Source organism: Centruroides vittatus, unplaced genomic scaffold (assembly GCF_030686945.1).
Source record: "Centruroides vittatus isolate TY-2023 unplaced genomic scaffold, ASM3068694v2 contig_1477, whole genome shotgun sequence".
NCBI lineage: Eukaryota > Metazoa > Arthropoda > Arachnida > Scorpiones > Buthidae > Centruroides > Centruroides vittatus.
Genome location: NW_027120916.1, coordinates 151352 through 175990, shown reverse-complemented (window position 1 = coordinate 175990; position 24639 = coordinate 151352). Strand labels below are relative to the sequence as shown.

At 32.4% G+C, this 24639-nt stretch overlaps 1 protein-coding gene across 2 annotated transcripts in view; it reads left to right on the top strand.

Moving 5' to 3' along the window:
- LOC136968487 (leucine-rich repeat-containing protein 14-like) overlaps positions 1 to 21733 on the top strand; it is a 31194-nt gene extending 9461 nt beyond the window's left edge. For both annotated transcript variants that reach the window (XM_067262467.1, XM_067262468.1), the window contains exons 3-8: positions 7147 to 7392; positions 8228 to 8446; positions 19194 to 19363; positions 20728 to 21200; positions 21275 to 21397; positions 21478 to 21733. In XM_067262467.1, coding sequence (XP_067118568.1) covers positions 7147 to 7392; positions 8228 to 8446; positions 19194 to 19363; positions 20728 to 21200; positions 21275 to 21397; positions 21478 to 21667 — 1421 coding nt within the window. In that variant the 3' untranslated portion in view covers positions 21668 to 21733. The remainder of the gene's footprint in view (positions 1 to 7146; positions 7393 to 8227; positions 8447 to 19193; positions 19364 to 20727; positions 21201 to 21274; positions 21398 to 21477) is intronic.
- Positions 21734 to 24639: the final 2906 nt, after the last annotated feature.

Below are 24639 nucleotides of genomic sequence, written 5' to 3'. Positions count from 1 at the left end.
TGGATCTAAAAAAGCATGAAATGAATAGTGAAAGACATGGAATGGGAGCAGAGGAACCAGAGGACAGCCCCTAAAGTAAATCCAGATCAAGAAAATTGTCAGGTCTGACCAGCCCTTTCAAAGGGACAAAACAGAGATCATTTAACCGATGTTATCGTGAACAATGAGTTATATTACTCATTCACACTTCATCCAACAGGATATTTTGTAAAGAAATTGACCAAATCACTTCCAACCAAGAAATTCAAAAAGATGTTGGCATGGATGGTAATTAGTGTAAAGGGACACATTGACCTATTTTTCATGGAATTGAGAGGTTCATTAACTCTGAAGTCCACATTCAAGAGTGTATTGAAAAGTTTGTTTCTTACATACGTTAACGTTATCCTAACATGACTGGATACGTCTTTTTAGACTTAGTCAGTTCAGATTACTCAGGAACAAGCAAAGTTAAAATTAGACAGAAACTAATGGAGGTTAAGTTAAAGAGAATTCAGAATTTATTTTGTGGTTAAAGAAAATATCCTCTCCAATGTTTTCCAGCTCCATCCAATTGAAAAGTTTTGGGATTACCATAATTTTCTTGTCTATCAAACTGATGAATGGGAAACAAAAATCTCTCAAGGTGTCATAACAAGGATGACCAAAAATTGGACCCAACTCATGGTACAGATTCATATTTAAGTGAAGATATACTGCAAAATAAACTTGATGATTTATCACAGACATCATGTACATAACAAGTTAAAAACTCCAGCAACGAGTTTCTTAACTTTCCTGGAAAATTTAAAATTTTGTGGTGCCATCTGTTACATTTTATTTTAAAAACTTTTTATATTTTTAATTATTATAAAATGGCAAAAAGCTTAATTTTGAGGGTAAGGATGGGTTTTATGAAAAATTTTAAATGCTAAGAACGAGTAAAATCACCATCAAGTTTGACCCTACTCGAGATATAACACACAACTCCCTTTATCTCCCCACCCCATCAACTTTTAACCACCAAAATTTAATAGCGTCAATCCCCTAAAACACAAACCTTCTTATGAAATTTCAGAAATTTTTGACAAAAGGCACAGGAGTTATTAAGCTTCAAGGAGGGTGAACAAAATTGTGCCACACACATACATACACTAACATCCATAAATACAGAAAAAACCCCAAATTTTTTTTGCATTTCTTGACATTTCAAGGTTCCTTGAGTCCAAACGTAAAAATTTTGAGGGTGGGTCATTTTTTAACTGATCACCATAGTTTCTTTCTGTTATATATAACTGAGTTGGGAAAGTAAAAACATATATTTATTTTTTTCCTCTCTCTCTCGCATAGACACAATGCAGTGACAGTTGATTTAAAACACTGGGCAAATTTTCATCCTATATTTGGTTGGAATGCTTTTTACATTATGCGTTTCAGGCCGATGCCCCTCTTCAGCCAACTAAACAACAAAAGATGTTTTTTACATAAGAAAAGAGTACAAACAGATACTTAAATTAAACAATACAACAGCATACAAGGGAGGTATACGACACAAATATAAACATGACACTCCATAAGACGTTCCTTAAAATTGTCTGTACATGTTACAAATACATGTGTACAAACAGCACAGCATTTGTTGGGGGTTGTTACCTCCTGAGTGTTGGTGTTAAGAGCTTGTATACTGGAATTAATGACAAATATACAATTATATAATTAACTAAAAAGGTGAGTTTTTTTCCTTTAAAAGTTCAAAGTAACATTACCCATTAAAAAATGGACCACACCTCGCTCGAAAAAGTTTAGACAGAATACGAGTAGTCCAACAGCATGAATCTTTATAAAATTTTTGTAAAATTTTTCAATATCAATCTATCTAAATACATCAAATTATTCTCTACAAATCGTATTTACAAAAAATATACCTGAAATTCGTCTACCGACATGTTATCTGGGAATTCCCTTGTATAGTGACTAGAGTTGTTTCCGTATACAAATCTCACACGCCGCCGCTTCAACTGCATAATTTGGTTTTTAATTTGCATACATTTGGCTAAGTACCGATAGGGCAGGTATTACTTCTAAGGAATTTTTCCTTCCAACAAAATTATTTCGGAACTTAACATTTTTAGGGCCTATTAATATACAATAGGTGCCCATTGCCAATTTTTTATTTCATTTTTAGATTTTAATATCTATCACTATGCAAATGATGTAATATTGAATTTTGAAACCGTTTTTTATATATTTTATAACATTTTTATCCAATTTTCGTTGATTTTTATACTTAGATTAGTATTTATACAATTCTTATTTTTGTTTTTATTTTTATTGATTTCTACACTTTCTTTGAATTTCCTGTTATATGTCTTCTTTTCTCTGTGTAGAATACTTATTGTATTATCATCGATTTTACAATCGTTTAATACACAATGATCATGAAATACAGAATTTAGCCTATTGTACTTTAAGTCGGCTATATGTTCTTTTACTCTTATTTTAAGTTCGCATTTCGTTTCTCCTATATAGAAGTTAGTGTTTTCACAAGTAGTGGTATCTTATAAACTATGTTTTTCATATCATCTTTCTCTATCTTCTGTTTCTTTTTTCTTTGTTTAGCTTTAAGTCTGGAGAACAAATTTTCGTATTTAGGGGCAAACTTTATATTATTTTTCCTCATCTCTATATCGATTTCCTCATACAGATTCCTGATGTATGGGAAACTGGCATATTTTATTCTCGGTTCAGTTTTTTTATTCTTTGTTTTAATCTTATTATTAATTTTATTTTCCCATTTATTAATCAATCTGGTTGGGTACCCGTCTAGAGCAAACTTTTTCTTTAATTCTTTAATATGTTTAGGTTTATTAGTTTCTTTACTGGTTCTGCTCTCTATTTTCTGGTATTCCATGTTAAAAATATTTTGTTTTATATATAACGGTATATTTGAAATATACTTTATTGTAGTGTCAATCGAACATGGTTTTTTAAAAGGTTCGAAGTCTAATTCGTTTTCCTTGTTATCATGACGTCTAGATATCTTATACTATTATCGGCTACATTTTCTTCTTCTATTTTAAATTGAATATCTTTATCTATATTATTTATTATGTTTTGGATTGTGCTAAGTTTTACTTCTGTATCATTATATATAGTTAAAACATCATCTACGTATCTTTTATAATATTTTATGCCCGATATGTTATTGATCTCTTCATCAATATCTATCATTGTTATTTCGGCTAGTTTCGGAATTATGACAGACCCCATGCTAATACCATTATTCTGTGTGTAATATTCCTCATCTACTTCGAAATAATTGCTCATATATGTGAATTCTATTAATTCTATGATATCTGGTTCTACTTCTATTTTTTTAAGTTTATCCTCAATTAGTTCCCATTTTATCGACGGGTACATATCAATCACGTCTAAGCTAGCCATTTTTGATGTTTTTTCTATTTTAATGTTTCTTAGACTATCCAAAAGTTCTTCTGTGTTTTGAATAGAGTGTTTCGAATTTTGATATTTTTTAAGTTTTTGTTTTAGGAATTTTTCAAGATTATATAATATAGCAAATTTAAAATCAACTATGGGTTTTACTTTTTCTCCCATTTTGTGAGTCTTGAGTTGCACATTCAGTTTGGGTGTTCTGTCATTATCTTGGTTGAGGATAAACTCTTTTTCTGCTTTTGTGATTTTATTAAGTTTTTGCAGTTTTGTAACTCTCTTTTTTAATTCCTCATATAGAATTTCTTTCGAATTAATTGGTAATTTTCGAAATTTGTTGCTTCCCACTATTTCTAGTCGTTTTAACTTAACCCAATTTTGGGTTACTATAATAATTTGTTTAGATTTATCGGCTTTAATGAGATCTAGCTTATTATCTCTTAGAAATTTATGTAATGTTTCTATCTCATTTTTATATTTATAATAATTTTTCTTTACAATATATTTTTTTAATTTTATTACTTAAATTCATTTTCAGGATTTTTTGATTCCATGTCTTTGCGTTCATTACACATATGATCTAGATTAGGTATTATATCCAGTACCTCCCAAGTGTTAGGGCCGTTAAAGTCTAGTCCTTTCCTTATTGTTTCTAGAATATGATCAGGGATCATAATTTGTGTTTTATTTAACACCAAGGATGTTCTCCATTCTATTATTTCCTCCATAGTTGGATATTGAAATCGCTTAACTAGCTTGTTATGCTTATTTATCTGGTATCTATTTATATCATATTTTTGTAAATTATCAGTTATTTCTTCTTTATTTCTTGAATCAGCTCTTCAGCAGAGATAAGGAAGGGTTCATATCTGGATTATTCTCTTCTATATGAAAATTTGCCCAGTGTTTTAAATCAACTGTCACTGCATTGTGTCTATGCAAGAAAGAAAACATAAAACATGGTTTCCTCAAGATAAAATATATTTATTTATTAATAAATAAAGTTGTAAAACATTGGTTTGAGTTTCTTTTCCCTTTACTTTATTATTACATTCAAACTTTTAATATATGTTATTTTTTTGTAATAAAGTAAGCAAAACTGAAACTCAACTTGTTTATATAGATCATATATGTATTTATATAGTGTGTAGCAAAAGTCTTCATGCATAGCAAAATGTACAAAGTTTCATATGTTTACCAGTATGTATTATACATGTTTATACATCTTTCCACTCTTATGACAATATATATGGTGATATCACAGGCCTCGATCATTCTCCTTTTCGTGTTATTGATATCATTAATTTTCTGCTGATAAACAATGATCTTTGAGTATCTTCAAAAAAAGAAATCCAACAAAGAGAGATATGGAATTACATGGGCCATTCGATTAGCCCACAATGACATATCTGTGATCCAGGAAATTGATTCACCAACATCTAACAAAGGAGTATCATAATGAAGGTATATACCATTGTATTGAAAATGTTGTGAAAAATCACATCCTCATCCAGGACTAATAGCATGACAGTATTTTTCAACATCTCCAAGTATATCTTTGCTGTCAGATTTTAATTTGGACTGCTGCCCATTCAGAAAACTTGAGGCATAAATCTGGATTATTCTCTTCTATATGATAAAGCAATTGTAACATGTATGATGCCAATTGTTTGTCTTTGGAATGCACCCAAATGCTTCTCATACTCACACCAGTGTTGGCTGATAGATATTGAAGACTTTTCTGCCAGTTTTTCACAATGGGTATGTAACAAATGGTGATGTTGCTTCAACTTTAGTGTTTTACTGTTCATTTCATTGGTACTCAATACTACCATTGGCTTTGAATTTGTTGATTACTTTTGCAATGGTATCATGCATGATACCATTGCATATTCAGGGTGCCAGTTCTTGAACAGTTCAGCAGTGAACTTCTTAACTAGGAGAATAATCTTCTTCAAAAATGGACTCTTCTCCATTCATTCACCTGTGACGAAAAGCACTGTATGGAGATTTTTTGCCACATACTGTATTTCAAGAATATTTCATAAGTATTTAATGATTTAACAAACCATGCCTAAATATTTGTACATCATATGACAAAAATACATCATATACCTTCTTCATAAATACAATATACATTAGTTAATACATCAAATTTTAACTTATTCAATAATAATTAATATCAAAATAAAATATAACATATTTAATTAACATATTTTTTATAGATCAATTAAACAATACAAATGCAGTTATTTATAAAATTCAAATCTTTAACATTAACTACAGGCTCACAAATTACTACAATGAATAGTAGTATGAAAGATTTGATTGAACTAATGTCAGTTCATTATAGTCAGTTGTTAATATATAAAATAATACTTAAATATGGAGAACTATCTTAAAAGATTGTCAACATGTATATTGATTTGGTATGTTTATTTTAAGAAAGGAATATTTCCATATGACTATAAAGTTGTATTGTGTAATCTTGTATATATTATAATGTAATACATAAAGAATTAAATGAACTAAACATTCTTTTAAAATTTTTTGTGTATTAAATATACATAACAACAGTAATAAGAACGTCGACAGAACTGTTTCAAACTGCTGTCTGACTCATGAATTGTATCTTTGGAGATAAGGAAGGGTTTATATTTGCCAAAAAAGACTGGCTCCTAAATACAAAGAACTACAGGAAGCACATTTTAAAAGACATAACACTCACAGATGACACTTGTAGGAAAGGCTGTATTATGCATGAAACTGTACAACATATCACATTAGGTTGTAAGCTTTTAACACAAACTGATTACTGTATCAACATAACCAAATAGCAAATATAGTATATTAAAAGTTTGCATGCAAACACAAACTACTAAAATCCAGGAACCACACTAAAAATACACATTTCAGTCAGTTATAGAAAACAACACACACAAAACACACTGTAACTGAGCCATACTCATAGACGAAACAATACATCACAACATTACATTCATTGACAAACAAAACAAAATCACATTATAGACATAGTTATGTCAAACACCTACAACATACAAAATACATAGACTGAAAAAATTATTAAATACTTAGAATTGTTTAAGAAATAAGTATCTGTAGAGAATAGATAAAGTACTTATTGTGCCAATGGTATGTCATACCTCATACACTACACAAATGTCTTGAAAGATCAGGACTTCACAAAAACACATACATAATGCAGAAGGCTGTCACACGTATATTTTTTCTAGACATGTCACATAGGAAATTCTTAAACGCAGATACAAACAGCGCATAAACAAAACACTTTGCCATAGTTATGCCTTGACTTTTGTCCAGCAGAATACTAGGCACCCATATAAATGCCATGTAGGACAAAATAATAACAATAATTGATTCTTCAAAATGTAGATGGTCTGCATCTGGTACATTATAAAAAATATTCATTTATAAGAAAATTATGTTAGTCATTTGGAATGCATTCACATCAATCCAAAACATGCTTGTAAATGAAAAATCTAGTTGTTTTGAATGTCATGCACAATTTTCAGAAATAAAAATTTAATTATTCAGATTATTTTTCTTTTAAGTATGGTTATGTGAATATTGTATATAAACAGTTTTTTATATATTAATCCAGTGACACATAATTTAATATTTAGGAATATAAATTAGTGTTATCTTCCTGTTAACTTAAAATTATTTTTCTTTCAGGAAATCTTCCATCTATTCATATCTTGCTAAATGTATGGTCAGATCCAATTTTTTGCCTTTCATCATTAGTGAAACCAGTTTATCCCCATATTAGGGGTATCTACGATGAAACAAACCACTTATATTTACAGCAACAGCAAATGTATACCTCTGCTCTTATTAATAGTTTTATGAATTATCTAAGTAATTATTCAAAATTATCAAAATCAAAACTGAGAATTTTGGATCTTCAAGGATTTCCAATAGGTATGTTTTAAAATTAACTTCTATCAGAAATTATGTGTAAGGTTGATGTAATTAGGAAGAAGAGAGTATTTTGACACAAGAATGGGAATTTTCTAATTAGTTGAAATGGAATATTCAATTGAATGGAAGGTATAAGATTACTAAGAATAATTATTTTGCATTTTATATACACAAACATGTATACACACAAAATATAATATGGAGTACTAAAATAAAAATAGAACCCAATGAATACCAGTAGAAGAGTTTTGTGATATTAAGAGTCAGACTTTTACTGCACTGCTTGGCTGATAGCATTACTAAGTTTGAACTAAGTCTTTATCTTAAAAGCATTGATGAAAATATACATAAGAAATAGTAATTAAATATAAAGTTATTAATTAGAAAAACTCATAATACTTATTAATAAATACAGTGGACCTTCGTTATAGCGCTGCTCACTATACTGTGCACTTGGTTATAGCACAGATGATGTTCGCGACACGATAAGCTCAAACACATTTATACAGGTTAGTGAGTAGTGCGTTTTATTGTTGCTGCATATTGGGTAATTGTGTATGTATTGAGTTCCTGAACATATTTTGAATAGTGTTTAATTATTGTATGCATGACGAGTAAAAGAAAAGCTTACAGCGTGAAAGAAAAGCTTGACATTATTGCTAAAGTAAAGAGGTGAACCGCGTTACACCGCGCCGCTCGGTATAACGCGGGTGTTGTTTCCTGCCTGACATGCGCGTTATATCGGGGGTCCAGTGTATATATACTCTGTTAATTTATAAAAAAAATTTATCTAAGTGTTAGTCTTATTAATTACTTGATATTTTACATATTTCAGGTGATGATAAAATATATTATATTATTAAAGTTATCTTACTAAGTTGTGGTATAAGAGAAGAAAAAATAAACTTTTTTATGGGAAAAGAAAATCTATTACATTATGGTGAAAGCAGAAATTATTATTATCAGAATGATTGTCCTTTTAATGTGAGATGTAAAACAATATTGGATTTTAATTCAATTTTAGATAATCAGCCAAAAATTCCCTCATTTCCATGTAAGTTATGTCTTTACTGTTTTCTGATGCAAAATAATTTATTAACAATGATGCTATTTAAACTTTTTAATCTAAAGAAAAATTTTATTAAAGATATCTTCTGGATTCATCCTTTATTCTTCATGTATTAGGCTGAAAACAAAAAGTACAGTCCTGACCATAATTCTAGTCTATCAGTCGATCGACAGCGCAGCTCCGGAAATTGATCACTTGATAAGCCAGGACGTCCTACCTGTTAGCAAAGGCGTTTCAGGTGGACTGACCCGATTTGCGCCGTAATAGGGGTGAGGAAATCGAGCTGGAGGGACTAATTGTGCAGTCAAGCGTGCTGCAGGTTGACATTACTAATCGCTCATCGCTTGCCTAATGCTGGGTTCAAAGCATCGGTCGTTTGTTTTTTTTATTGTAAATTTCTGCCATCGATTAGCAGAAATTATGATTTTATCTGTTATTTTTATACTTTTCTTTCTTTATAACGTTTTATTTACGTTTATTTTCCTGTAATTTGAGACGATACAGCTTTAAAATAAACAGATCACGTTTCACTTGCCAATAGACTATCTTTATTGACATCGGTTTCTTTGTAATCAGAGAGGACTAGATCCTGGGTCAATTTCAAGTGTGTATTGCTTTTGCAGTAATCTGAGTAGAGCGGGAGAAGTCACTTAATAAACCGCTAAGTGTTTTATTACCCTTTAAACAACTCCTTTCCCCTTAGTAATCGGAGAGGATAGATCGTGTGTCAAGGTCAGTAAAAGTTTATTACTTTAGCAACAGGGTGTCATATGAGCTGCCACCCACTCCCCACCCTTAATGACAACAACGCGCTAAGTGTTTTATTACTATGTAAACAAAAACTCCTTTCCCTGTCAGAAGTGGGTCAGATGTCAAGGCTACTGTTTGATTGTATTGAACAGAATGCTGTCCTTGATATTTACGAATCATTTTGTCAGAACTGTTTACTTTTAATACCTTTCTTGTAATTTATTTCCGCCTCGGTTATAAAATTGTTTTTATCATGTTTTAAATCTGCGTGTTTTATAATACGCTTGTATAAAGTAACGAATTAAAATTGAAATGCACATTTCATTGTTTCATAAAATATTTATTGATTATACAGAGTTCAAGTTTGCAAAAATGTTTCCATATCTCTACATCTTCGTTATTACATATATATGAATAAAATATATTGTCATTTTATAAACAGATCTTATTGAATTCAATTTGTTTTATTTTATTGTATTTATATTCATATTATATTCGAATTCACCTTTTTTATAATTTGTAAATATGCACGTATCACATTATATTTCGTTCGTTTAATTCTATACTACTTATGTAAAACTATTTTTATATCATTTAATTTCCTTTTATATGTTCTTAATTAGTTCTTTAAAATAATGCGACCTAATCTACGAATGGCAGCCATCCCACGCATCACATATAATTCTACGGGAAAGCCATCATTGCAGGCGTAAAGTTGCCTCTGTAAAGTTGTTTATCCGGGTAACATGCCGATCAGGTGTTATGTGCAGTCATGGGTTCATAATGCGTATTAGCATAATGTGCTGCATTTATCAGAAAATTCGAGGTAAAAACCTTCAGTAATTAAAAGGAGACATACACAGTAAATAAGGACACATTTTCTTCTATATTATTTATGTCTGTTACCCTGAAATTAAATACAATTGTCGAGGGAAGCGATAGTATATAAAGCCTTTGCTGAAAAACTAGATTAATCGTTTCAACATGCCTAAGCCGATAGCGAAGGAAATTCGAGAACTCGTAATTAGACATACAGAAGATGGAATGACCATCTCCGACATCGCTGAATGCCTACGCATTTCTACGAGAAGTGTCGCACATATTTTACGCTTGCACAGGGACACTAGGTCAGTGTCGCCTGGACACTCGTCTGGCCGACCGCGCCTCACGACTCCCGCTCAAGACGAGCAACTGAGGGCGGAAAGCCAGGCGAATCCGTTTGCCACCGCGTCAACACTGAGATCTGCGGTGAATCTGGACGTGTCTGTAAACACTGTCAAGCGAAGGTAAGTAACATTTGTAGTATAATATTCCAACCTGGCATCGAAATATATTTTTATCCATAAGATGAACCGCCAGACATTTCTATTAACGTGCTCTTGCATATACAGAAATGTAGGAAGCAGGATAATACATATGTTTTATTTTATTTATAGGTTGCGAGAAGCAAACCTGTTTGGACGGATTGCTGCTAAGAAGCAAACATTGAGTATTGCCAATCAAATGGACAGAGTTGGGTTTGCCCAACAATATGCGCAATGGACAAAGACAGATTGGGCAAAGGTCATCTTTTCCGATAAAGCAGTATTCTGCTCATGTAGCAGTGGGCCGGTTGTGGTTCGGCGGCCACCAGCTACTTGCCATGATCCTAAATATGTGTGGCCCACCCAAAGAAGTGGGCGTTTTTCGCTAGGTGAGTGTTTTTAATGTGGTGTTTTCGTGTATATATGTCATTACCTCTTTAAACATGACAACTTATCTGCTTTTTTTGTTTACAGGCGTCTGGGGATGGATGAGTGATGCGGGTCCCGGGGAGTTGGTTCGCATAGACTGTCATCTCACCGCCGTGCAGTATATCGAGATCTTGGATCAGGTATTACTGCCGACGGTGAGGGCCGTCTATGGCGATGAGTGGTTTTTTTTCGTTCAGGACCGCTCCCCAGTCCACACATCACGAATCGTCTCAAGCTGGTTAGACGACCATCCACAAGTAGTGGATCTGGGATGGCCGGGGAGAGGGGCGGACCTCAACCCAATCGAACATCTTTGGGCCAAGCTCAAAGACGAACCCATTCAGGCTGCCAATCCCAACGACCTTTGGGACATTGTCTCTGGTCGTTGGGAGAAGCTTCGCGAGGGCATGCTTTGCCACACTCTTGTGGAAAGCATGCCCGAGCGACTGAATGAGGTCGTCGAAAGAGTTGGATTGTGGTCGAGGTTCTAAACCTCTCCCCTCCATCTGCGTTTTGTTTTGTGTTAGCGGATGCTAACATAGTTATGTTTTGTTTTGCTATGTTTTGTTAACGAGCCATCAAGGCCGTGATTAATTGCTATGTTTTGTTAACGAGCCATCAAGGCCGTGATTAATTGCTATGTTTTGTTAACGAGTTGTTTGTAACTACAGTTAATAAATGTATTTACTCATTTCTAATCTGATTGTTTTGCAAAGAAGTCATAAAATCGTTGCAGAATTAAATGTTATAATAGTTATTATAACTGTTACTTGATATTAATGTGCATTGCTGGCAGATTGGTCGCTTACATATATTTGTGACCTCTGATTGGCGATTCTGATATAGGTCGGTAATGATTTACGGCCAATACGCTTTATGCAGGGTGTGACCAACAATAATGACCAATCAAGCAATTAGAAGAAGGTGTGGCTAAAACCATTTAACAAATCATGTTCAAGGAAATTTTCCAATGTTTTATTGGATAATAACAAACCAATACACTTCGTGTTTTGTCTGTCAACTTTCAAAACTTAATCAGTAAGCAATACAGTGGTGAGTTTGCGAAAAGGGGAGGGGAAATAAAATTCAGAAGGAAAAAGCGATTAGGAAAGAAACGTAGATGTGGAAAAAAACAAAAGCATGTCACCTTTATAGTTGAACCTGTTTACTTAGAAAAACAAATTGGAATCTTAAAGAGTGGGTCTTCGAAGTAACACATGAGTCCCAATTTCCTGTCGTTGCTCTCCAATTAATTTCTTTTCTATATCCAGGTAACGGCAGACTAGATCAGTTGTAGAGAAAGGACAATGTTCGATATTCATCAACCGAATTGTAAGAATAAAAGTTTCATTACCTGGTTTGACATTCGTAGCATTACAAATCGTGTGTTTGTCGAGTCTACTCAGAACCCGAAAATTGATGATGACGATAATGCGATGTATCGCTCTTAATTATGCAATTTAGAAAAATTATTTTCATTGTAGTTCAAAACATCTTCAGATTGTTTCCAATATGTTAACTTCTTCATTAGAAGGCTTCTATCGAAATCGTGCTCAGAAAAATGTATAGCTTTGTTTAAATAAAAAAGTATTCATTAAAAATTTAAACAAGTGTGTATATTTATTTTCTTTTAAAATGTCGAAAAGGATTCCTGATCGGCATGTTACCCGGATAAACAACTTTACAGAGGCAACTTTACGCCTGCAATGATGGCTTTCCCGTAGAATTCTATGTGATGCGTGGGAAGCTGCCATTCGTAGATTAGGTCGCATTAGCTTAAAAAACTAATTAAAAACATATAAAAGGAAATTAAATGATATAAAAATAGTTTTACATAAGTAGTATAGAATTAAACGAATGAAATATAATGTGATACGTGCATATTTACAAATTATAAAAAGGTGAATTCGAATATAATATGAATATAAATACAATAAAATAAAACAAATTGAATTCAATAAGATCTGTTTATAAAATGGCAATATATTTTATTCATATATATGTAATAACGAAGATGTAGAGATATGGAAACATTTTTGCAAACTTGAACTCTGTATAATCAATAAATATTTTATGAAACAACGAAATGTGCATTTCAATTTTAATTCGTTACTTTATACAAGCGTATTATAAAACGCGCAGATTTAAAACATGATAAAAACAATTTTATAACCGAGGCGGAAATAAATTACAAGAAAGGTATTAAAAGTAAACAGTTCTGACAAAATGATTCGTAAATATCAAGGACAGCATTCTGTTCAATACAATCAAACAGTAGCCTTGACATCTGACCCACTTCTGACAGGGAAAGGAGTTTTTGTTTACATAGTAATAAAACACTTAGCGCGTTGTTGTCATTAAGGGTGGGGAGTGGGTGGCAGCTCATATGACACCCTGTTGCTAAAGTAATAAACTTTTACTGACCTTGACACACGATCTACCCTCTCCGATTACTAAGGGGAAAGGAGTTGTTTAAAGGGTAATAAAACACTTGGCGGTTTATTAAGTGACTTCTCCCGCTCTACTCAGATTACTGCAAAAGCAATACACACTTGAAATTGACCCAGGATCTAGTCCTCTCTGATTACAAAGAAACCGATGTCAATAAAGATAGTCTATTGGCAAGTGAAACGTGATCTGTTTATTTTAAAGCTGTATCGTCTCAAATTACAGGAAAATAAACGTAAATAAAACGTTATAAAGAAAGAAAAGTATAAAAATAACAGATAAAATCATAATTTCTGCTAATCGATGGCGGAAATTTACAATAAAAAAAACAAACGACCGATGGTTCGAACCCAGCATTAGGCAAGCGATGAGCGATTAGTAATGTCAACCTGCAGCACGCTTGACTGCACAATTAGTCCCTCCAGCTCGATTTCCTCACCCCTATTACGGCGCAAATCGGGTCAGTCCACCTGAAACGCCTTTGCTAACAGGTAGGACGTCCTGGCTTATCAAGTGATCAATTTCCGGAGCTGCGCTGTCGATCGACTGATAGACTAGAATTATGGTCGGGACTGTACATTGTCTTTCAAGGAGTCATTTCTGTTTATTGTCTATCAAGATCTTTCGAGTTTTTTAAAACTATGTCAGGACTTAGAATGTGTGGCGGCCGAATAATTGTAACCTGGCGCTGCATACAAAAATCCAGGTGGTACGGGCACGAGGATATAAAAACTCGTGCGGGCTGTCTGCCACTCTCTTTTTCCCGCTTCTTTGCTACTTTACGGATGTACTGTACTATGCTTACGTGGATCTTGTAACCAATCGACCTTTACTCAAAAAGTGTAAAACGAGTTTTGTATATAGTTGTAAATAAATTCCACGGAGAGATATCTGGCTTCAGATGTTTCAAATTTTTAACGAACACTCAAGTTAAGTGGTGCAGCAACCACCACATAATGTACATCAAATTTTTACAAAAGTTTAAAGACTATTGAAAGTCTTATTATTGCATATTAAATTTTAAGTTTCTGTTAGAGTTCTGAAGCTGAATTCTGAAGATCCTGAAGGATCTTGATCGACAATAAACAAAAATGATTTCTTGAAAAAGAACAATACTTTTAGGTTTAAATATGAAGATTTTTATTTAGAAGCTTCATTTTTCTGTGTATTTATATTTTTATCTGATTTTATTATATTTACAATAAAAATTAGATAATTATCAGTGTTAGAGACATCAAACTAATATATAAATAATAAAGTATTTTTTTCCTTTTACTTCTTTAAAAGTAGAGTTGATAAATAACCTTAAAAAGTAGTGACAAGAAATTTAATTTTCAAAAACATGTTTATTAAAGATTTTTGTGATAATGCAAGTATAAATTTGAATTAACAAATATATATTTTATTATCTATGATTCTGAATTTATTTACTGTTTACATGAAATGTTAGATTATTAATATATCAGTAATGTGTTTATTTGTTATTGATATAAAAAGTTAATTTTTGAAACCAAAGTTATACTAAATGGTTTATAATAATACTTTCTTTTTTTTCGTACCTATTTTCTTCAAAAGATAAAATATGATATACAGTCAAACCTGTTTTTATGCACTCTTTTTATGTGCAATTTTTATTTGTGCGATTTTTTTAATGCGAATTTTTAATTTATGCGGTTTTTTTTGTGCGATTTTTTATTTGTGCGGTATAGTTGGCGACTAGTCTCGTGCGATTCGTCATGTCTCACGTTGACTTATTATAGCTAAATAAACTTATTATAGCATAAATGCACTTATTATAGTAATATTATTGCATGAATATGCGAAAAATGAAATAATTTACTTTTTAAGTCAACAAAACACCACCTGGACAAAAATATGTAAAACAGACGATAGACCAGACGATGCAGTCAAGTGCTGACATCTGTTGTCAATAAATTCTATTTCGTACGGTTTTGAGTTATTTTCTATGTGAGACTTTTTTTATGCGGTCCCTGTTGACCGCATAAAAAAAATATTTTTTAATTGTGTTGCGAAAACTATTTTTTACAGCCATTCGTGAAGTTTCGTGCGATTTTTTTTTTAATGCGTCTTTTTTAATGCGGTCCCTATCCCCCGCATAAAAACAGGTTTGACTGTAATTAGTTTTACCCAGCAAATAAATTTATTAAATTAATATAAGATGTAAAATTTCTCAATAAGCAATAATTTTTTTTTCTGGCGTGTAAATATTTTCAGTTATGTATTCATTTTTGCATGCAAATCAAGTCAACGACAATTAATTGAACATATTTTTTTGTTTCTTTCTTATCTAGCTGTAAAAGTTCTTTGTTTAAGTGCCATTTTACTTACTGGTGTCTAAGAAAAACATTATTGTAAATTAAATTTTAGTCAGCCACTGACTAAAATTTAATTTGCAATGTTTCCATTGATAACATAAAATTAAAAAATAATTGGAAATGAATGAAATAATGTCAACTTGAGAAGTTACTTTCAGAAGAATTTTTGTACTGGACAGGTAAATTCAATAGGCAGAATAGGGAAGAGCACCACCATGGCAATATTGAGATTGAACATATTTTCACTTCTAATTATTTTAAATTAATTTAAATAGTAAAATAGATGCGATAGCCCTAATCTACATTAAATAAGCTTCATATGAAAGTACGATGATTAATTTTAAACAAGAATATTCATTACAGAAAAATCGGTATAACTATAAAATGTTTTATAAATTAATAGAATCCAGAAGTAATAATAAAATAAAGTCAGTTTTTAATAGTATTGGGTATGGCTTTTATATTGCTATAGCTAAAAGGACACTGGACAATAATACAGTAAAATCTGTAACTGGAATTGTGTGATACTAAATATTTTTTTCATTTTTATTTTTTAATCTATAAACTACAGTGCACAAGTCTTTCACAATTATATTCATTTTTTATAGTAAAATCACTTTTATACATGTAAAAACATTTTATCACTGTGCTTAATCCAAATTAATTCAAAATGATTTCAACTAGAGATGGAAGTGTTCAAATGCAAAAATCAAGAAGTATTTGATTTTAAAGTTTTCATTGTTCTTGAGAACTTGTACTAGATATTTGAATATCGAGTTTTTGTATGTGGTCCTTGGGGGCAGTCCATAAATGATGTCCATACTGGGAGGGAGGGATTAAGACAAGTCGAACAAGGGGAAAGGGGGATTGAGCTTCAATAGATGTCTATTTATTTCATTAAATGTTATATAGTTAATGAATTTTATTACATTTATTTCAAAATTTTTTGTGTTTCATTTTTACTTGGGGTATCTACCATTCATAAAGTGATAAAAGTTATAAGAAGAGTTGAGTTTTGTCGGACATCTAAAGAGAGAGGAGGGGTTACAGAAATTTGGACAAACTGGGATGAGAGGGGGGAGTAAAAATTTCGAGAAAAATGTGGACGTAATTTATGGACAGCACCTTATGAGCTCACAAAACAGTGAACAAGCCAATTTGAGAACCAAAAACTGGTACCCTGCTCTTGGAATTACTGCATAGCCAAGGTGGTTATAAGACATGAGTCTACTGCTCTGGGAAACTCGGGATTGGATCTGGGTAAGCATTTCCCCAGGAATTTTTTGCAGGTCTCAATCCTTTGCCATTCAGTCACTCCCATTATGGGTCTGGTTGATTCCACTGTAGGCATGAAAAAAGGCCTCTTACTGCCCACAGGGTAGAAAGTTTTAAAAAAATGTAATAAAAGAAGTGTCTTCCTCTGTTGTAAGGAAGTTTAATTTCATTATAGTAATAGAGAGACCAAGTTATTCTGTAATCTAGCGTTTCAGAGAATTTTAATATCCTAGTTTATCATGTACTTTTCAACCTTTATAAATACGAATACTATTAATCAACTTGTTCATTCATTGTTTGTTCTTGAGGATTTAATTCTCAGAAACTTATTTGAATCTTGAAAGTTTTTGATTCTCAAAATGTATCTGATTTCATCCTTGGTTAATTTCAACAAACGTTAATATTTACAAAGACCTTGTGTCTAGCTATTCCTCATCACATGACTTTTGCTTCTGTAAAAAGGTTCAAACTGGTACTTAAAATACAGTTTGTCATGTTACCTGTGACTATTATACATGGAGACAGTTTTCTCTATCCAAGTGGAATCTTAATTTTCTGCTTTATTCAAATTAAAATATATTTTTTGCACCCAAAATTCTCTTCCATTTCTGAGTTGAATAGGTTTAAGATATACAGTAAAATATATAGGGTTTTCCAATAGTTGTGCTGGATTTACTTGTGGAATAAAATGCATCATTTATTGAACAACTGTGGATATTTTTATTTCAATATAAAATAACATTACAACCAGTGCCTTTCAGAGAGAATGCAAGGCCTGGGGCAACTAATATTTCAGAGGCCCTTTAAAAATTAAAATAAAATTGTGGATAAGAAAATAAAGTCAATGGTATTTAATACTTTTCAGATTACTACATTTAATTATTTTACAGAAGCTTTGCACACTTTAACATTAGCAAATTCACTGATTATTTCAGAATAGTCTAAAATATGCACTATCTGGTAATTAACGTTGAGTGTTGCTAGTCCATTTAATCGTTCCTGACACATTGTCATGTTGCAGGTAGTTTTTTAATTCTTTTCAGAACACTAAATGATCTCTCATTTTCTGCTACATTCACAGGCAAGGTTAAAAAAATTCTAATCACAATTTGTTATATTGGGAAGTATGTTTACAAATCCTATGTCGATAATTTCCTTAAGTAATTCTGCCGGTTTCGTGCTTAGTTTAAAATTGGATTTGTAAACACGCTTCAGCAGTATTAGTTCTACAATTTCGTCACTTATTTCATTTTTATATTTCTCTAGCAATAATTTTGCCTTTGAAACTATATTCTCTTGATCTATTTCATTAAATTTCCATAAAACTTCAAAAAACTGCAAACTGAAGAAATGGCTTGAAATTGATGCTTCAGTCCATCTATTATTGAATTGATAATTTTGTTAAAAACATTTAAATGAAAATATTCTTCAGCAGATTTGTGGTCTTTTAATCGACAATTTATTTCAAATTCTGGAGTGATTTCATTTTCAGTTGCAATTTTTTTACATTCAGAATGATTTCAGAGGGCCTTCAGAAGCAGTAAAAGGGATTTCAGAAAGGCCTATATATTGTTGTTGTATTACTGGCACCAGACACTGAAAAGGCTTTATTGTCCAGCCATTGCCCCTCCTGGCCCCGTCTGATTGGCCCCGATTACAACCCATTTCAGTGCTAAATCATTTTTACATGTGGAAGACAGTGTTCAACAAATGTTTCCCACTGATCTTGTGGCACACACAGGCTCTTTTCACAAAATTTTTCACAACAGTGCTGCATAATTTTGTCCAATTCATGTTAGCAATAGCATGTTAAATCTCCACTTTGAGGTCAGGAATTGTTTATGGGTGTTAGCATAGATACAAGATTTGACAAACTCCCACAGAAAAGAGTTGCAAGGTATCTCTACAAGGTATACAAGAACATTCACACAACCTCAGTGGCCATTTCTGTTTAGCATTATGAGATAACATGGCCTCAATCTTTTTTCAAAAAGGCTCAATCACCGATAATCTAATGCCATTTTCATATTCATCAACCACACAGAACACCATTAGTGCACACGTTAATGGAACACCCTTTATAATATAGAAAAGTACTCGGATCCAAAGTCTTATTTTTCTATTTTTCTTCTTCAGGTTCTGTTTTGGACAAGTTTTTACTGTATTTATTTTTAAATGTCATTATTTCAGATAAAATAAAAATAGATGGCATCATTTCCAAAACATCCGAACTTGTATTGTATATGCTTCAGTCGACCGAAGTTCGTGCTTCACCTTTGAAATTGGAATTCTGTAAAGTAGGATTATCCGGACTTTTCATTGACTCACTTCAATCTCTGTTAAACTCTTTACAAACTTACGTAAGTATTATCATTGAAAAAATTATATTTTTGAGTACAGAAATAATAACTTTAAAATGACTTATTTAAGTTTATAAATAATAAATCTATAAACTTGTTTTCCTAGGGAGCAATTCAAAAAGTGTTTAAATTTACTTTATTTAGAATTTCAAATATTTTGTAATTGTAGATTTTAAATATTTGCCTATTAAATTAATTTATTGAAATATTTATCTGTTTGATATCAATAATTTACTCGTCCATAGCTTGACCATTTAAAAGAAAATCTTGCTTATTTAGCAAATTACTGTATTTTTGTCAATTTTTCCCCCCCATGTTGAATAGTTAGTACATAATAATTATTGGGCTGCAAGTTGTAGATCTATCAATTCCCACTGTTTTCTATCTGTCCTTTCTTAATCTAGAGAACAATGTTAGATGAAAGTCAAGACCAGATATGGAAAGCTTAGGGACAAGATGCTCTAATTAACTACATACGAACTTCCGATTTCAATTCAATTCAATTATTTCAATTCAAAAATTTTCTCCAGAACAGAGTTAGTTATCACCCTGTTGTTACCAGGAAAAGTATGATGTACAGGGGCAAGACACTTAAAATCAAGACAGTATATTTTAAATTAAACAAATCAAAAATATGATGAAAAATTGCAGCCCAGCATTGTCACAATGATTATTACTATTATTTACATTCATTGGAAGCAATTGAATCACAAGTAATGACATAGAGTTGGTCCAAACTGGTTTTAACAATTCTAGTAATTTTTGTGTGTGTGTATATATATATATATATATATATCAGTTCATTTAGTTTTGGACTACGTTTTGCATTAATAGACACAGGAAATGCATGGAATTTGGAAACAATGCATCATTTGTGTTGGCATTGCGTTCATTATAGAAGATCAAAGCATTTCTTGGAAAGTTTGATCAATATTGAAGCGAGATTTGTTCTTATGCCTAATAGTTTTGTACTATAACTTCATAATTTGAATTTTTTGTTATCCTCAATAATTAAAAACTTAATTATTATTTGACTCCAAAATTGGGCCATAATTATTGAGACGAACATTATTAGATTTAGCAACATTACATAGATATTCTCATTAATGATTTTGTACTTTTCTATAAGTTATTGGATTCTTAAAGAATTTTTTGATGTCCTGTATTTAATTAATTTCTCAAATAAAATGAATTGGAAAAAAATAAAATGCATAGGTTAATATAAAATAAATGAATTACAATTATTATGTGATAAATTCAATAGTAAATAGAATTTTTACATTTAATTGAAATAAGATATTTTGATACCAATTGCACATTTTATATTACTGTTTAAAATGAAGTAAAAAATTTTAATCTTTCAGATTTTAAAAGGATTATCATTATCATACGGTTCTTTAACAAACGAAGGTATCAAGATGGTCAGTCATAATCTCGTTCTTTTTTTTAATTTGACGTCACTGGATTTGTCATATAATAGTATTAATTTATCGTCCAGTTCAAATATGCAATGGTTGCTACGTGACACTTTCAAATCATTTCAATATCTCGAACGTTTAAATTTAAGTAACAACAGATTAACCGGTTATCTGAAAACAATTTTATTCCATATTGGTGATTCAAGAGTTAAAGAAACTGATTTTGTAGTGATTCATAATGATGAAGAAAACAAACATTCAAAAAGACATCGATGCTATTCTCAGGGTTTACATTATTTGAATGTATCGGGTTGCAGATTGAACAGGGAAGATATAGAATATCTTGCAGAAAGTCATCACATTTCTACACTAAAGGAATTGGATATCAGTGATAATAACTTTAATCATTCAATAAAAAGGTTAATGTCAAAATAATTAATAAGTTATTTTTTACATTTTATATATTAAGCTGCTTTATAATTTATTTTTGAAGCATTGAAAAACTTCTAAAGGCTTTGAAAAACACCATTTATATATTAGAAATGGAAGGATGTCGTTTTAGTTCGGAACAATTACTAGGACTTACAAAGATTTTATCGACATTTTCTAATCTTAGGTAAAATTATTATATTAATATTTAAAATGATTTTCATTATCTATTTTACAAAGTAAAACATATTTCTTTATTTATTTAAGTTATCTCAATTATGCAAGACAAAAACTAATAGCCTGTCGAGAAATAAACGAGCAATTAAATTATCTCCAGTTAATTGAAAGTCTAAAGGTTATCAGATTATCCTATCCCACTATCGACGAAGAGCCACAGGAAAACGAAGCCACAGAAATTAGGAAGACATTTTGTAATAAAAAGATTATTTGGGTGTAGATGAAGTTCTACAAAATTTTGTAAAATATTAAAATTTTTTATAATAAAAATATATTCATTTTTAAAGCTGCCAATTTATGTTAATTTATAAAAACTGAAAATATTTTTTATTCTTACAATTTTCAGTCAAAGTGTAACTCAACAGCTTTCACTTAATGTTTGAAATTGAAACATAATGGACGAATGTTTGAATGTTCCCGAAGGAAGGCAAAACCTTTAGCATAAAATGCTGGCCAGATATAGTTAAGCAGCAGTCCATATATGGAGATGCTAGTTAGTGTAGGTACAGTACACTTTTATTGTAAAGCTTAAATGGAGACTTCGTAATCTGTAAGAAAACTTTTTACTAAACAAACTGTTCTGCTTTTCTTATCGTTTATGACAAGTTATCATAGTATGTGCATACATTTACCACTGCTGGTAAGGTATTTTTGAGGCGGAGAATTAGCAAAGCCTGTTTTATATGGCTTACAGAATTGTATTCGTTCTCAAATCTGTTAGATCATTTTGATTAAACTTTACTATTTTCCACTAATTGCGATGAGGAGGCCAAAAATGTAATGAGGGTCCATTTAAATGTAAAAAAAAAAATAAGAGGTCCGTGACTTTGTCACTTTAATATCCTTGTATATCGAAAACAATGTCTGTGCTCTCTGATGCGGCTGAACACGCCTAACAGAATTTAGGTCTAGGAGTCAAAATAAAAACAGCATTGCGTGCGTTTAACAGAAAATAGGTGCGAAAAACGAACAAAGCAATCGGTGGCGATTTGCTTTGTTCTTGAATCGCCTCTCTGTGTCGGCAAGTGCAAAGATCGTGTCTCCCATGGCCGTCACATACAAGAATAGCTTCTTGTATAGCGGCAAGTGCAAAGTTCATCTCCAGGTTGTCAGATACAAGGATCGCCTCTTCTATGCCTAACAGGTGCAGAAATCGCTTCTTTCCGGCTCTGCCAAAATTCTATCATGATATGACAAAGTCGCGTGATGTCCTAGTAGTAATTTTAATTTACGTTCGTTCTGTTTTTCTTCTTGTTCGATGTTGCAATTTTATGTATATGTAAATTAATTAAATTATAGCTCTATATCTCTATAAGAACGTGTGATTTTTGAACAAAATAATGAAGACCTGATCCTCGATTTTTTGCAACACGACCAGTATTGGCCAGCAGGGCTGGTTTTGGTTTGCAGTGTGGTGGCCAAATTCTTAGGGCGGCAGATAGTAGTAGTAGTAGTAGTAGTAGTAGTAGTTGTTGTTCCAATGCTAGGTGGCAATTATCTTCCATCAATTTCGATCATGGGCGAGAGCTTCAGCCCAAGTCATATTGAGCATCTTCAAATCTTGAAGAAAAGTTTTACGCTAAGTATTCCTGGGGAATCCTCGTGGTCGTTTGGCGCCTGGGGAACCCATTTCATGGCTGTCTTAGGGATCCTATTGTTCTCCGACGAATGTAGCCGGCCAGTTGGACTTCTACGAGCGACAATGTTATGAAGTTTGCACATTCCACTCTTTCGGAGAACCTCTTCATTGATGATATGATCTAAATATCGGATCTTTAGGATTCGTCGTAGGCATCTCTGTTGAAAGACATCGAGCCTTCCATCGACGTTTCCCGATGTCTTCCATGACTCACTAGCATAAACAGCTATCGGAATCACGATGGAGGTGAACAGGCAAAATTTGATTCTCAATGAGATGGATGGTGAAGATCAGATCTTGTTCATCCGCCAGAAGACTGTCGACGCTTTTCCGATGCAGCACTTTCCGTGTCACCATTTTGGGAAATAACACTATCCAAGTAGGTAAATCTCTCTCCACCTCCTCCAACAATTACTCCCCGCGTTTGGGCACTGTTACATACATGCATAATTTTTGACTTCACGGCGTTTATCCCGAGGCCAATTTTGTGTGTCTCCCGACCCAATGCAGACGTGGCTTGCTGTAGCATTGTCTCGCTTTCCTCTAATAGGGTGATATCGTCAGCAAAAACCAAATCTCCAAGACGGTCCCGGTCAAACAAGTCCGTGGCACGCACCGGACTCTTCTGCCCGCTGCATGACGTAATCAAGGGCTATGAGGAAGAAGAAAGGGGACAGGACACAACCCTACCTGACTCCTGTCGTAATTTCAACAAAGTCCATATGACCAACTTCAGTCTTAACGCGACAACTCGAATGCAGCATAAGGCCTTCAAAATGCTGACAAAGTTTGTCGGTACAGGACGGCCGATAAAATATAAAAAAGGCGGCACCAGTATAAAAAATTATATTTTTTATATATTTTTGAAAAAACTTTTTAAATTGTGCATAGTTAACCGCCTTTAAGCTTTCTGTATTTGGTCTTGATTTTCATATATCTAACTTCGTTCTCGAGATTAAGACAGACGGAGACGGACGACAGTGCGAATTTATAGGTCTACAATTTTTTCCAAATTGCATCCCTGTCAGGTCATAGACAGGAAAGTTCGGAATGTCAATCGAAAAATCCAGCTCTGACTCTGACATGACAAAATTTGGAAATAAATGTAGCGTTCCTTTGAAAGCAAAATTGTCGCGTTGTAAGTAATGAAGACACACAGAAAAATTCTTAGAAAAGAAAATATCATGGCGGGAGAAAGGAGCGAAAATTTCAAAGTTGGAGTCCGCGAGTGTTGAACTCGTGGACCAAGTCGAACACAAGTGTCAAATTGATTAACCCATCAATTTATGAATTTAGGGGAGAGATCCTTTAAAAAGCCAGAAATTCAAGGAGAAACAACGGTGACTTCTTCCCGGCTCAATCTGTTTATCCTCTGTGTCGTTTCCCCGGACTTGGTTTTCGTTCCGCCTATTATAAAGGTTTTTCGGTATTTTTAATATTAACTTTATCCAGTTTGATGTTGCGTTAATACGCAATACGTGCAACCCCGGCGGCCACCGACCAATCTCTCCGAAAAGCAAATAATATTGGGCGAAATAAATCGAAATCTTAAG